Source organism: Sceloporus occidentalis, unplaced genomic scaffold (genome assembly GCF_023333645.1).
Source record: "Sceloporus occidentalis isolate IW3139 unplaced genomic scaffold, rSceOcc1.0.p SCAF_2, whole genome shotgun sequence".
Taxonomy (NCBI): Eukaryota; Metazoa; Chordata; class Lepidosauria; order Squamata; family Phrynosomatidae; genus Sceloporus; species Sceloporus occidentalis.
This window is the reverse complement of record NW_028316982.1, coordinates 269,129,781-269,142,376: the sequence shown is the minus strand read 5'-3', so window position 1 is coordinate 269,142,376 and position 12,596 is coordinate 269,129,781. Positions and strand designations below refer to the sequence as shown.

Below are 12,596 nucleotides of genomic sequence, written 5' to 3'. Positions count from 1 at the left end.
ACCTCTGCTTTAGAGTTACTCAAGAATGGTCAACAGTGGCTGCGTTCTCTTGGTGCATTGCTTCTGTAGCTTCTTGTTATTTTTGTGTGTGCTTAGGTCTTCACCTTTGTTTCTTTAGATGCTTTGGACTTAATCCCTGACAATTGGTCATGCTGCCTGAGCCTTCTGGGAGTTGGAATCCAAAAATTTCATGAACAAAGAATGAGAACCATAGGGACAGCGTGAAGGCCGAAAGCAGCCAAACCCATACATCGAAAAGATGGGTTTAGTTTTCTTAACAAGATTGTGGGAGTTTCAGTCCCCCCCAAAGAAACTTTTACTGGCTGTAGGAAAGATGGCATGGTGCCCAAATGATACACTATAGATTTCCTCTCTTTAATCTTCCCATCCCATCCACTCCAAGCCAAGATACAGGTTGAGTCTCCCTTGTCCAGAATTCAGAAATACTCCAAAATTGTCCAAATGGGTGGCTGAGATAGTAGCACATTTGCTTTCTGATGGTTCAGTGTGCACACACTTTGTTTCATACACGGCATTATTAAAAAGAGTATGTATAAAATTACCTTCAAGATATGTATATAAGGTGTATATGAAAAGGAAATGAATTTCAAGTTTAGACTTGGGTCTTATCTGCCAGATATCTCATTGTGCATATGCAAAAATTCAAAAATTTGGTCCCAAGCATTTCAGATAAGGGAAACTCAACAACCTGTAATGTGGAAGGAATACATATATGTCTTTAATAGTTTGCTAATCTCATAGAATCCTAAAGTTGGAAGAGACCTCAAGGGCCATCCAGTCCAACTCCCTGATCTGTTCTAAAAAAGGAAATATCTCATAATCAATCAGTTTTTCAGGTGTGTCACCTACAAAGCCCTATGAGCTGCACAGGGCTTTGTAGGTGATAACTAGCACTTTTAAGTGTGTCTGGAAATAGACCGGTAGCTAGTGGAGCTTTCTCAGCGAGGAAATTGTGTGTTCCCTGTAGCCAGCTCTAGTTAACAATTTACTTTCAAGGCTTTATCAAACTGGTTTAAGGAGAGGAAAATTCTGACATGGGGATGCTTTTGCCACTTTTGGGCAGGAGAAACCGGTTGTTGTAATTCACCCCTTCAGAGTCCAGTATCTGTGAATGGAATCTGCAAATGATAGGTGAGCTCCATTCTTGCCTAGAGGCTGGAAATGGTGTGTGTGTGTTGGGGGGAAACCTGAGCTGGATTCTCTGCTTTGCACCACCAAAACAGCTAAAGTTAGCAAAACTTTAGCTGGCAATAATAGCTGGTCTAGTGTTGCTTGGCTGTCTTCCAGGGCTTGGAAGTCCAGACTAGGAAAATGAAAAATATAGGAGTGGTCAGTGGCATTCAAGATTCAGAAATCTGGTGTTTCACAAGGTAAGAGGAGCCAAAAATGTGCTTGATGGGAGTTCCCGTCTCCTTTTGATGATCTGCTCTATGTCTGATATGAGCAGAGTGCAAAAGTTTCTGTATCAGTTAAAGCATAGTTAAGGGTCCTTTCACAGTATACAGTTTTAGGTATACCTCCGTGACTCTGAGGAAGTAGACCAAAGTCTGTGGCTGCATTCACACTGCAGAAATAATCCGGTTTAACATTGCTTTAACTGCCACGGCTCTATGTGGCCCCAGAGCAGAGCAGATGGCAAATCTGAAGATTTGATAAGATGGATCCATGGCAATTAAGTGGAATCACTGTGTTGTGTGAAATCTCCCTAAGAAACATCATTACATTAATACAGGATGGGAGCCAAATTTTGCCTCTTTGCCACCCTCCAGCTGTGTACACTGGTGCACCAAAGCCCCACAAGACCCCTTAAAACTTTTCTGGTTGATATTTTGCCCCCAGAATCCCCAAAATGATTCAGAACAAGTGGCTTTGCTCCCTACTCAGCCCTTCACATACCTGTTCCTTCTCATTTCCAACTGGCTCCAGGACGTACTGACTTAGCCCAAAGACACTGTGTGTGTGTGTGTGTGTGTGTGTGTGTTGGCAGTCAGAAATCTTGGCTGTTCTGCTGTGAAACACCCCAAGATGTACCAGTAGATTGGCTTCCACCTGCGTCTGCCCATTCTGTACCTCCATGGTGTGCTTCACTCAGCCAAAACTCACTGCAGAAATAATCCAGTTTGCAATTGCTTTAACTGCCTTGGCTCAATGCTAGGGAATTCTGGGAACTGTATTTTTTCCAGTTTTTTATTTATTATTGAAATAATACAAATACATATGTAATATCTCTTATTTCAAACGATCTTGCACCCTGATATTTATACAGAAAGCTTATTTTCCCATAGTTTTGCAACCTCTTTCCATTTTGCTTTATATTGCTGAACCGTTCTATCATTTTTGGACATTGAGATCATGTTCAAGATTGCGAACTCATTCAATTTCAAAATCCATTCTTCTCAGGATGGGATAGAGTTGGCTTTCCAGTATTTGGCAAATAATATTCGAGCAGCAGTTATTGCATATAGTAAAACACTCAACTCATCCTGAACTAGATTGTCCCAAATCCCATCAGTAATATTTAACAAAAATAACTCAGGGGTAAATGGAATATTTTTCCCCATTGCATTTGTTAAAGATCTGTGTATCATGATCCAAATTTTTTTAGCCGATTTGCACTGCCACCAAAGGTGATATAAGGTGCCTCCTTTTTGATTACATTTCCAACAGTAAGAAACGCCGTGTTTAGCCAATCTAGCAATCTTAATTGGGGTCAAGTACCACCTAAAAAATAACTTATAATAGTTTTCTCTTAATTTAACACATTTAGTAAAACGGAGGTTTCTTTTCCACACATTTTCCCAACTGTCCATAGGGATAACTCTGCCAATGTCTTGGGACCATCGTATCATGTTAGACTTAACAGTTTCTTCCATCATTTCCATATTCAACAGAAATTTATACAATTTTGTAATTAATTTTAACCTTGAACCTCTAATAATTTTATCAAAGTCTGTCCCTTTACCCACTATCCCATCTCCAGAGTGATCTCTTCTCCAGTCATCTCAAATTTGCCAATATTTAAACCAATTTAAATAAGGATCCATCTCCTTTAATTCCTCTTTAGTTTTTAGTTCTTCATTATCTCCCCTCCTTATTAGAATGTCATCATACCTCCACCTTTTATAAGACCGGGACTTTTCTTTCTTATGAAAAGCCTCTTGCGAGGAAGTCCATCTTGGTAAGTGTCTGTAAAGTAGTTTTTTATATTTAGTCCAAATAGAGAACAATGCATTTCTCACAAAATGCTGTTTGAATACTTTAAGACTATGAACACTATTATAGCACAGATATGCATGGCAGCCTAGCTCTAATCCGTAAGATTCTAAATACATCGTTTTCTCATCAGATAATAGAATCCAGTCTCTGATCCAGGACATAGCACAAGCATTATGATAAATTTCAAAGTTGGGTAAACCTAATGCTCCCCTGTCTCTACTATCTTGCATAATCTTAAATTTTATTCTGGGTTTCCTATTATGCCACAAAAATTTTGATATATCTTGTTCCCACGATTTGAAGATACCCTTAGTTGTCACGATTGGTAAGGTCTGAAATAAAAACATCATTCTCGGCAGAGCATTCATTTGAATAATAGCAATTTTCCCTAACAATGAGATATTTTGCGAATCCCACCTTTTAAAATCAGCTTTAATTTTCTACCACGTTGGTGTGTAATTGTTCTTAAAAAGGTCAGAATTATCCTTTGTCAAATTTACACCTAAATATTTAATTTTAGATATCAGGTGAAACTCCGTAATAGATTTCAGTTCTTCCTCTTCCTTTGCCGTAAGGTTTTTAACCAGAAGACCACCTTTTTTCTTATTAACTTTAAATCCTGCCAGAGTACCAAACTTTGTTAGGACTTCCTTAAGTTCTTTACTGGGAACTGTATTTTTGTGAGACATTTAGCCTTCTTTGTCATTAGAGCTCTGGTACCACAACAAACTGCAGTTCTCAGAATTCCTTAGTACTGAGCCAGGGCAGTTAAGAGCAGTCTTAAACGAGATTATTTCTGCAGTGGCCCTATGTCACTTTTGCACTCCAAGGGCAGTCTTGGCTATTGCACATAGGCTTAAATCCAGAGTAAGACTGAGCTAGATTGTTTATTCTCAAATGGTTTGTAAATCTCATTGAGTAAATTGGTCTACTGTAGTCGAGAAGAGAGCCAGTGTGGCATAGTGGTTTGACCAGGGTTCAATTCTCAGCTTGGCTATGAAACCCCTTGGGTGACCCTGGGCAAGTCACATGCTCTCAGCCTCAGGCAATAATAATAATAATAATAATAATAATAATAATAATAATAATTTATGTTTCCCCGCCTCTCCTGGTGGATCAGAGCAGGGTTACAGTTACTAAATAAAAGCACAAGTGTTTACATAAAATTCAATTAAAAGCAGCTAAAACAATAAAATATCCAACATCAGACAATAACAATAGCATCAGCAAGCAGGCAGGGATCATACACAGACAGGGCATGTCATTCATATCTGGGGGGTATTCATATCAGGTGATGTATGCTCAGCTGATGACAAACCTCTGAACAGATCTTGGCAAGAAAACCGCATGATAGGTTTTCCTTACGGTCACCATAAGTCGGAAATGACTAGAAGGCACACAACGCACATACGCTGTAGTCAGGACTTGGCAAGTTAATCTAAGCATTGAACATGCAATATGGGGAGAGGGCTTCTAGAAACCTTGCTTGAATAAGGCAGTAAATAAGACTTACTTTTAAATAAACCAAACAACCAGAGAACAAACTCTATTTAGCCACTCCTGTTGTTTCCGAGATTCCCAACAGTAACTAAGGAGGATGAAATAACACAGGGTTGGTAAATTCACAGGCATGTAAGCTGAGCTTCACGAGAAAGATCAAGTTGCTGTTCCAATGAGGATGAATTGTCTCAGCCTCGCTCTTTGGTGCTCTGCCCCATCCATAACCCCGAGAAGTGAATAGCACCTGCTTCAAATGCTCCGGACCCAATAGAAGCTACTGCAGGGGGGGTTCCATTTCTTCTCTCTCCTCTTAAAATTATTTCCAAGGAAATGCCAAAGTTGGATGTTAATTTTGGAAAACTGCTCTTGACAGGGGGTAGATGAGATTTCCCTATATTCTTTATCCCCCCCTCCTTCCTTACAGATGGGAACCTGCAACAAATAGAAAGACTCTCTTGAACTGGACATAAAGTCAGATTATGGCCTTGGCAGCTCTTGGATCAGTGGAGAGAAGCATCTGCTCTGGGCCTTTGTCTTAATGTCAAAAATAGCTGTCTGAGGTGCTGAATATTTTAAGATTCTCATGTCTCTTTCCCACTGACATGAGAATCACTGGCCATCATAGAAACTGGAGTTCGGAAAACGTTGTTGTTGTTGTTAGACTACAACCCTCAGAATTTCCTAGACAATGTTCCCAGTGGGTGGGCTGAGAAATTGTCATCCAAGAAAGCATATTTTCCCAGACTTAGCATAAAATAGATCAAGTTCACTGCACAGGTCTATGACTTAAAAACAAATAAGGAAAATGTAGTCCAGGAGTAAAAACACCAGAATCCATGATTGGATGATACCTTTTTTCTGTTAGGAGCCACCAAAATGTTACAAAGGATTGTACATGCTTGCAGGTTCTGCAGAGTCCCTCAGCAGGGTAATACGTAAAAAGCAAGGGATGGGGACAAAAACAGAACGCTTCAGAAAGTAGGCTATCCCCGGGCATAGATATCTGCAGGCAAGATCTCTTAAATAAGTAAGGGCCTGTACAGACAGGCCAAAATAAAGCTGCTTCGGGTCCCTTTGGAGGTATGCTGTTTAAATGAGGCATACGTCCTAAGAGGCCAGAAGCCACACCAAAGCTGCATACCTCTCTAGGAATCTCGAAGTACTCCAGTGCAACTCATTGGTCAACATCTGTCAGACATTGATCATAGAATTATGCTGGAGGACCTACAAATGCCTAGAGAAATGTTTTCTCTAGCAACTTCTAGGTTCTCCAGCACAACTCTATGCTCAACGTCTGGCACAGTTGTGCTGGATGACCTAGAGATTCCTAGAGAGGACATATTAAGCGAAACCACAAATAATCAAATCTGCAAAAGTCGAAGCTGTAAATGTGGAGGGACAACTGTACTTCTAGGAGAGGGCTGTGGTGTGATTCCCCATTTTTGTTGTGTGCCTTCAAGTCTTTTTCGACTTGGCAAAATTTGTTCTGACGAAGTTTGCCATTGTCTTTCCCTGAGGCTGAGAGTGTGTGGCTTGCCCTCGGTCACTCATTGGGTTTCATGGCAGACAGGGGCAAGTAGTGATGATGATACGGTCTTTTTGGCGCCAGATGCAAACTTTGCCCCTTATTCTCCAAGGCATTTTATGGCTCCTGCTTCCTGCTGCTGGTTTTAGGTTGTGAAATGTGTTCTTTTCTGCTGCCAATTCCGTGTCTTGGTTTTTTTAATAGTCTTGTTTCTTCATACATTGTTTTGTTGTAATTTTTTAAAATGTATTTTTAACAGATTGTACACAGACCAGAGAATTTAGATTACTGGGCAGTTAAAAGGTGCAATAAATAAACAAATGTCTCTTTTACATTAATTTGTTCAACAGTCCATTGCTAAAAAGCATTGAATACCTTCTCATTTTATATGCTTGTGGTTTTCATAAGATTTCACTGTTCTTTTATTGGTATTGCTTTTTTAATCTGCAGCCTCTGCAAAACTGTATGTTGGCTCCAGGCGGGTAAGCAATATAGTGAGGCACAATAATATTGTACAGTGAGCCCTCCGCCTTCATTGAGGTTAGGGGCACAGGACCCCCATGAATATGGAAATACCACAGATAAAAAAGCAATATGTTTTTAACCTGAGAGAACACCTCTCTAGGGATCTCGAGATCCTCCAGCACAACCCTGTGGTCAACATCTTCCAGAAGCTGACCATAGAATCACACTGGAGGACCTACAAATGGCTAGAGAAATGTTTCCTCTAGTAATCTCTAGGTTCTTCAAGACATCTCTTATGGCCAATTTCCAGCAGAGTTGCACTGAAGCACCTAGATATTCCTAGAGAGAACATATTAATCAAATCCGCTAAAATCAAAGCTGCAAATGTGGAGGGCTGACTGTGTTGTGTATGGATTACTCCACACTTTATCAGTGTTTCATTTATAACACAAATGGAAGGCCTTTTGAGTCCATTTAAGTAACTTTTACATTCCCTTCCTTCTTTCCCCAGCTGGTTAAAACTCACAACCTGATGATCAACAGGAATTACATCTTTGGCTACCACCCGCATGGGATCATGGGACTGGGTGCCTTCTGCAATTTTAGCACAGAGGCGACGGGTGTGGGCCAGAAGTTTCCTGGGATCCGGCCATACCTTGCTACATTGGCTGGAAACTTCCGGATGCCCATTTTGAGGGACTACTTAATGTCTGGAGGTAAGGATTAATAAACTGTGTGCAGAAGAATAACCCAATGGATCTTAGCTCACTCAAAATCCTCTCAATGTCATGAGGCTTTCCACAAGTAAGCAGGGATAAGGAATGCTCTCTTCGTTGTTAACTGTCATAGAATCATAGAATCGTAGAGTTGGAAGAGACCACAAGGGTCATCCAGTGCAATCCCTTGCCATGCAGGAACTCTCAATCAAAGCATACCCGACAGGTGGCCATCTAGCCTCTGTTTAAAGACTTTCAAGGAGGGAGACTCCACTACACTCCGAGGGAGTGTCTTGCACTGTTGAACAGCTCTTGCTGTCAGGAAGTTCCTCCTAATGTTGAGGTGGAATCTCTTTTCCTGTAGCTCACATCCATTGTTCCAGGTCTTGTTCTCTGGAGCAGCAGAAAATAAGCTTGCTCCATCCTCAATAGGTCACCCTTCAAATATTTAAACAGGGCTATCATATCACATCTTAAACTTCTCTTTTCCAGGCTAAACATACTGAGCACCCTAAGTCTTTCCTCATAGGGCATGGTTTCTAGACCTTTCACCATTTTGGTGGCCCTCCTTTGGACATGCTCCAGTTTCTCAATGTCCTTTTTAAATTGTGGTGCCCATAACTGGACATAGTATTCCAGGTGTGCCTGACTACTATTCCAGGAGTTGAACTGAATGACCCTTGTGGTCTCTTCCAACACTATGATTCTGTGATTCTAATGCTTGAAATCAGAGATTGAAAAAAGATCCTTTGGGGGAGGGTGGGATTCTAACTCCCAGCATTCATTAACCATGTTGTTGGGGGTTCTGGGAATTGTAGTAAAAAGGACCTTATCCATATTCTACTTCCTATCAAGTTGCAAAGGATGTCCACTTACAACTTTTGTTCCTCTTTCAAGGGAAGGGGTTTATCTACCCCACCACAGGACCTGATGGCTTATCATGCCCTGCTATATGAACCTTCCCAAGTCTTAAGTTGCTCTGGGTAGGGTAGGACTTTCTCTCGGCCCCACCACTATCAAAAGTCAGTCTGTTGAGGATACAGGATAGGGTCTTTTTGGTGGTTGCTCCCAGCCTACAAGATTCCCTTCTACAGGAGGATAGGCAGGCTGCCTCTCTGCTTTCATTTTGCTGGCAAGCAAAGGCCTTTCTGTTCAAAGAGGCATTTATTTATTTATTTATTATGTGATTGTCATCTGGCTGTCTGATAATGTTTGATGTGATTTGCTTTTATATCTGATGGTTTTTTTAATTTGTCTTTTCTTCCTACATTGTAATTTTATCTATTCCTCTATCTCATTGTTATTACTTTTAGAGTGTATGCCTCGGGCAGGCTTTTATATATTCCTTAATTTTACTGCCTTTGTACAGCACTGTGTATAATTACAGCGCTTTAGAAATAAAGTTTAGTAATAATAATAATAATAATAATAACAATAATAATAATTCATATATATACCGCCTTTCTCCCCGGAGAGACCCAAGGCTTCTCTCGGATAAAACATTTACAATTTCAGTAAAATTCAAAACAATTAAAAACATCTATGCACAGTATAAAATCACATAAAATATACAAGAGTTAAGAACATCATTAAAAACCCACCTGCTCCCATGAAAGCCACCATTCATTTGTTGCAGGGGTTGCGTGCTGCATTTTTAAACTTTATTGTTACCCTTAAAAATTATTTTACATTTAAAAACGTTGATGGTATTTTGATATAACTTTTCAAGTTGTGTTTTTAAAATTTTTTATTACCAAGTTTTTAGCTTTGTCTTGCTTAGCATTTCTAAGCCACCTTGGGTCTTATGCTAGAAGAAAGATGAGGCATAAATGACAGTAAATAAATAAATTGTTCTAAAGGTTCTCTTTCCTTCGAAATGCTCAGGTATCTGCCCAGTGAACCGCGACACCATAGACTACATCCTCTCCAAGAACGGCACCGGGAACGCCATTGTGATTGTGGTAGGAGGCGCAGCTGAGTCCCTGAACTGCATGCCAGGCAAGAACTCTGTCACCCTGAAGAACCGGAAGGGCTTTGTGAAGCTGGCATTACGACACGGGTAAGGAGAGATGAACGTCTTCCTTATGAAACCCTTCGACTTCAGCTGGGTGATTGGCCAAATGTGAATTTGTAGGGCCACAGTTATGAATCACAGAATCATAGAACTGGAAGAGACCCCAAAAGCCATCCAATCCAACCCCATTCTGCCATGCAGGAAGACACTATCAAAGCACCCCTGACAGGTGGCCATCCAGCCTCTGTTTAAAAGCTAATTAAGTAAGGTGGCTATATTTATAGGCAGTGTGTTCAATACTTAAAAACCAGTGGCTGAAGCTCACGCTGGGGCATAGAATCATATAGTGGGAAGGTCTGCCCGTGGCCCTTGGGCTGGTTTTGTGCCTTGCAAGGGTCAAAAATATTTCTTGAATTGTTTTGTCCCCAAATGGCCCTCTAGAGAGTGAGGCAACATTTACCACATTTCTTTAAAGAAAAAATTACTGTCATTAAAATCACCACAACATAAACAATACAAATAACTTTAGACAAGAGAAGATAAAATAACAGCAAACAAACAACCCAATAATTGATATTTTCACCTGACCAAACAACCCACCACCTAAACATAAATCCTTCCTGTTCTCTTCATTTCTTCTCTCTGTATCTAAAACACTATTCAAACTTGGGCTTTTATTAGTTTTACCTTAAAGTAATCTTTACTTTGTTTTCAGAGAAACAAGTAATGCCAGGGAAATCTTATCTCTTACGTTGATAAAATTTGCAGCTTGGTAGATGAAGGGAATGCTGTGGATATAGTATATCTTGATTTCAGTAAGGCCTTTGACAAGGTTTCCCATGACATTCTTGCAAACAAGCTTGTAAAATGTGGGCTAGACAAAGGAACTGTTACATAGATTTGTAATTGGTTGACCGGCCGAACCCAAAAGGTGCTCAACAATGGCTCCTTTTCATCCTGGAGAGAAGTGACCAGTGGGGTCCCACAGGACAGAATTTGGGGCGTACTTATCAAATTTGCAGATGACACCAAATTAGGAGGAATAGCTAATACTCCAGAGGACAGAATCAAGATTCAGAATGAGCTTAATAGATTAGAAAGCTGGGCCAAAGCTAACAAAATGAAATTCAACTGGGAGAAGTGTAAGGTACTGCACTTAGGGCGGGAAAATGAAAAGCACAGATATAGAATGGGGGACACCTGAAAGGGATCTAGGAGTCCAAGTAGACCACAAGTTGAACATGAGTCAACAGTGCAATGGGCAGCTAACAAGGCCAATGCGATTTTAGGCTGCATCAATAGAAGTATAGTGTCTAGATCAAGGAAAGTAATAGTGGTCAGGCCCCACCTGGAATATTGTGTCCAGTTCTGGGCACCACAATTCAAAAAGGACATTGAGAAACGAGCATGTCCAAAAGAAGGTGACTAAAATGGTGAAGGGTCTGGAAACCATGTCCTACAAGGAACAACTTAGGGAGCTGGGGATGTTTAGCCTGGAGAATAGAAGGTTAAGAGGTGATATTATAGCCCTGTTTAAATACTTGAGAGGATGTCATATTGAGGAGAGAGAAGCTTGTTTTCTGCTGCTCCAGAGACTAGGATCTTAGGCAATGAATGCAAGCTGCAGGAAAAGAGATTCCACCTCAACGTTAGGAGGAACTTCCTGACAGTAAGGGCAGTTCGACAGTGGAACACACACCTTCCTCGGAGTGTAGTGGAGTCTCCTTCCTTGGATGTCTTTAAGCAGAGGCTGGATGGCCATCTGTTGAGGATGCTTTGACTGAGAGTTCCTGCATGGCAGAATGGGATTGGATTGGATGGCCCTTGCAGTCTCTTCCAACTCTATGATTCCATGATTACCTTAAAGTAGTTTTATCACATTTTTCACACACACACACACACACACACACACATATTTTAGGGGCAGTAGGCCCCTTTTTTAAAAACAGAAAATAAACCTGATGTGAATTCTGCTCACTTTCTCCAGTTTTTATTTTCAAAAGGCCTCTTCCAGGCCTAAAATGCCCCTGGAGAGGGCTAAAAGAAGGCCACAATATCCCCACATCCCCTAAAGGGTATCTAGGGACAATAATGGGAGAATGGTGTTGCAGTGTGTTCGTGGGGTGCAGCTCTCCAAGGTCCTCTAGGGAGCCAATGCAGCCCCTTAGCCTTCCACAGTTGTCCACCTCTGATGGAGGAGCTTAGAAAAATGACTTTTTTGAGAGAACATCCCATAGACAACCTGCCACTGGCAGTAGTTCTGCGGCAGAGTGTGTGTTGTGAATGTACAAGGTTCCAGGTTCAATCCCTAGGAGCCTCCAGATAAGGCTTGGAAAGACTTTTCTCTGCAAACCTGGAAAGTAATTGTTATCAGGTGGAACCAGATGGAACTACAGTTTGGCTCGGTCTAAGGCAGCTTCATATGTTCTTTTCTGCTAGGAGCTGTAATACCCAAAAAGGAACTTTACTAATCTCTGCGAAAACTGTTTTTGCATTCTGGAAGGAAGGGTTGGTTCTGATGTCTGAATTGTGTCTACCTTACAGAGCAGATCTGGTTCCTGTGTACTCCTTCGGCGAGAATGAGGTCTATGAGCAGGTCGTCTTTGAAGAAGGCTCCTGGGGCAGATGGGTTCAGAAGAAGTTCCAGAAATACGTTGGCTTTGCTCCCTGCGTCTTTCATGGACGAGGCCTCTTCTCCTCCACCAGCTGGGGCTTGGTGCCATATTCCAAGCCCATTACCACTGTTGGTAAGCCTTCCTGGGGGGGAAGCCTTCCTTGGGCTAACTTGGGAGCTTGATCTGAAGACCAACGTTGGCTTTGTGTACTTGTGACTTCATAATTTTGATATGTGTTTTTAAAATTATTTTGCATTTTGTACAGAAGCAAGGTTTTGGGTAAACAACTTTTGAAACTGATTGCTAGCTCTATGCCCCAACACATACACATGAATGTGTGTGTGTGAGCTGAATAGACAATGCACACCTCTAAAAAAATGACTTGCTGCACATCAAGATGGCCATGCCTGCAACAGATGTCATTTTAGCAGACTAGATTTGAAGTTTCATCAGGTTTGCTACTGTTTAAGAAAAAGTAAAGCTCTTTTGGGGTGCCGTGGCTGAAAACGGCCTAATCCAGCCCC

General features: G+C 41.1%; 1 protein-coding gene across 1 annotated transcript in view; it reads left to right on the top strand.

Moving 5' to 3' along the window:
• DGAT2 (diacylglycerol O-acyltransferase 2) overlaps window positions 1–12,596 on the top strand; it is a 55,205-nt gene that overhangs the window by 35,795 nt on the left and 6,814 nt on the right. The window contains exons 5-7 of the mRNA XM_089513017.1: window positions 7,239–7,443; window positions 9,328–9,502; window positions 12,002–12,204. Coding sequence (XP_089369143.1) covers window positions 7,239–7,443; window positions 9,328–9,502; window positions 12,002–12,204 — 583 coding nt within the window. The remainder of the gene's footprint in view (window positions 1–7,238; window positions 7,444–9,327; window positions 9,503–12,001; window positions 12,205–12,596) is intronic.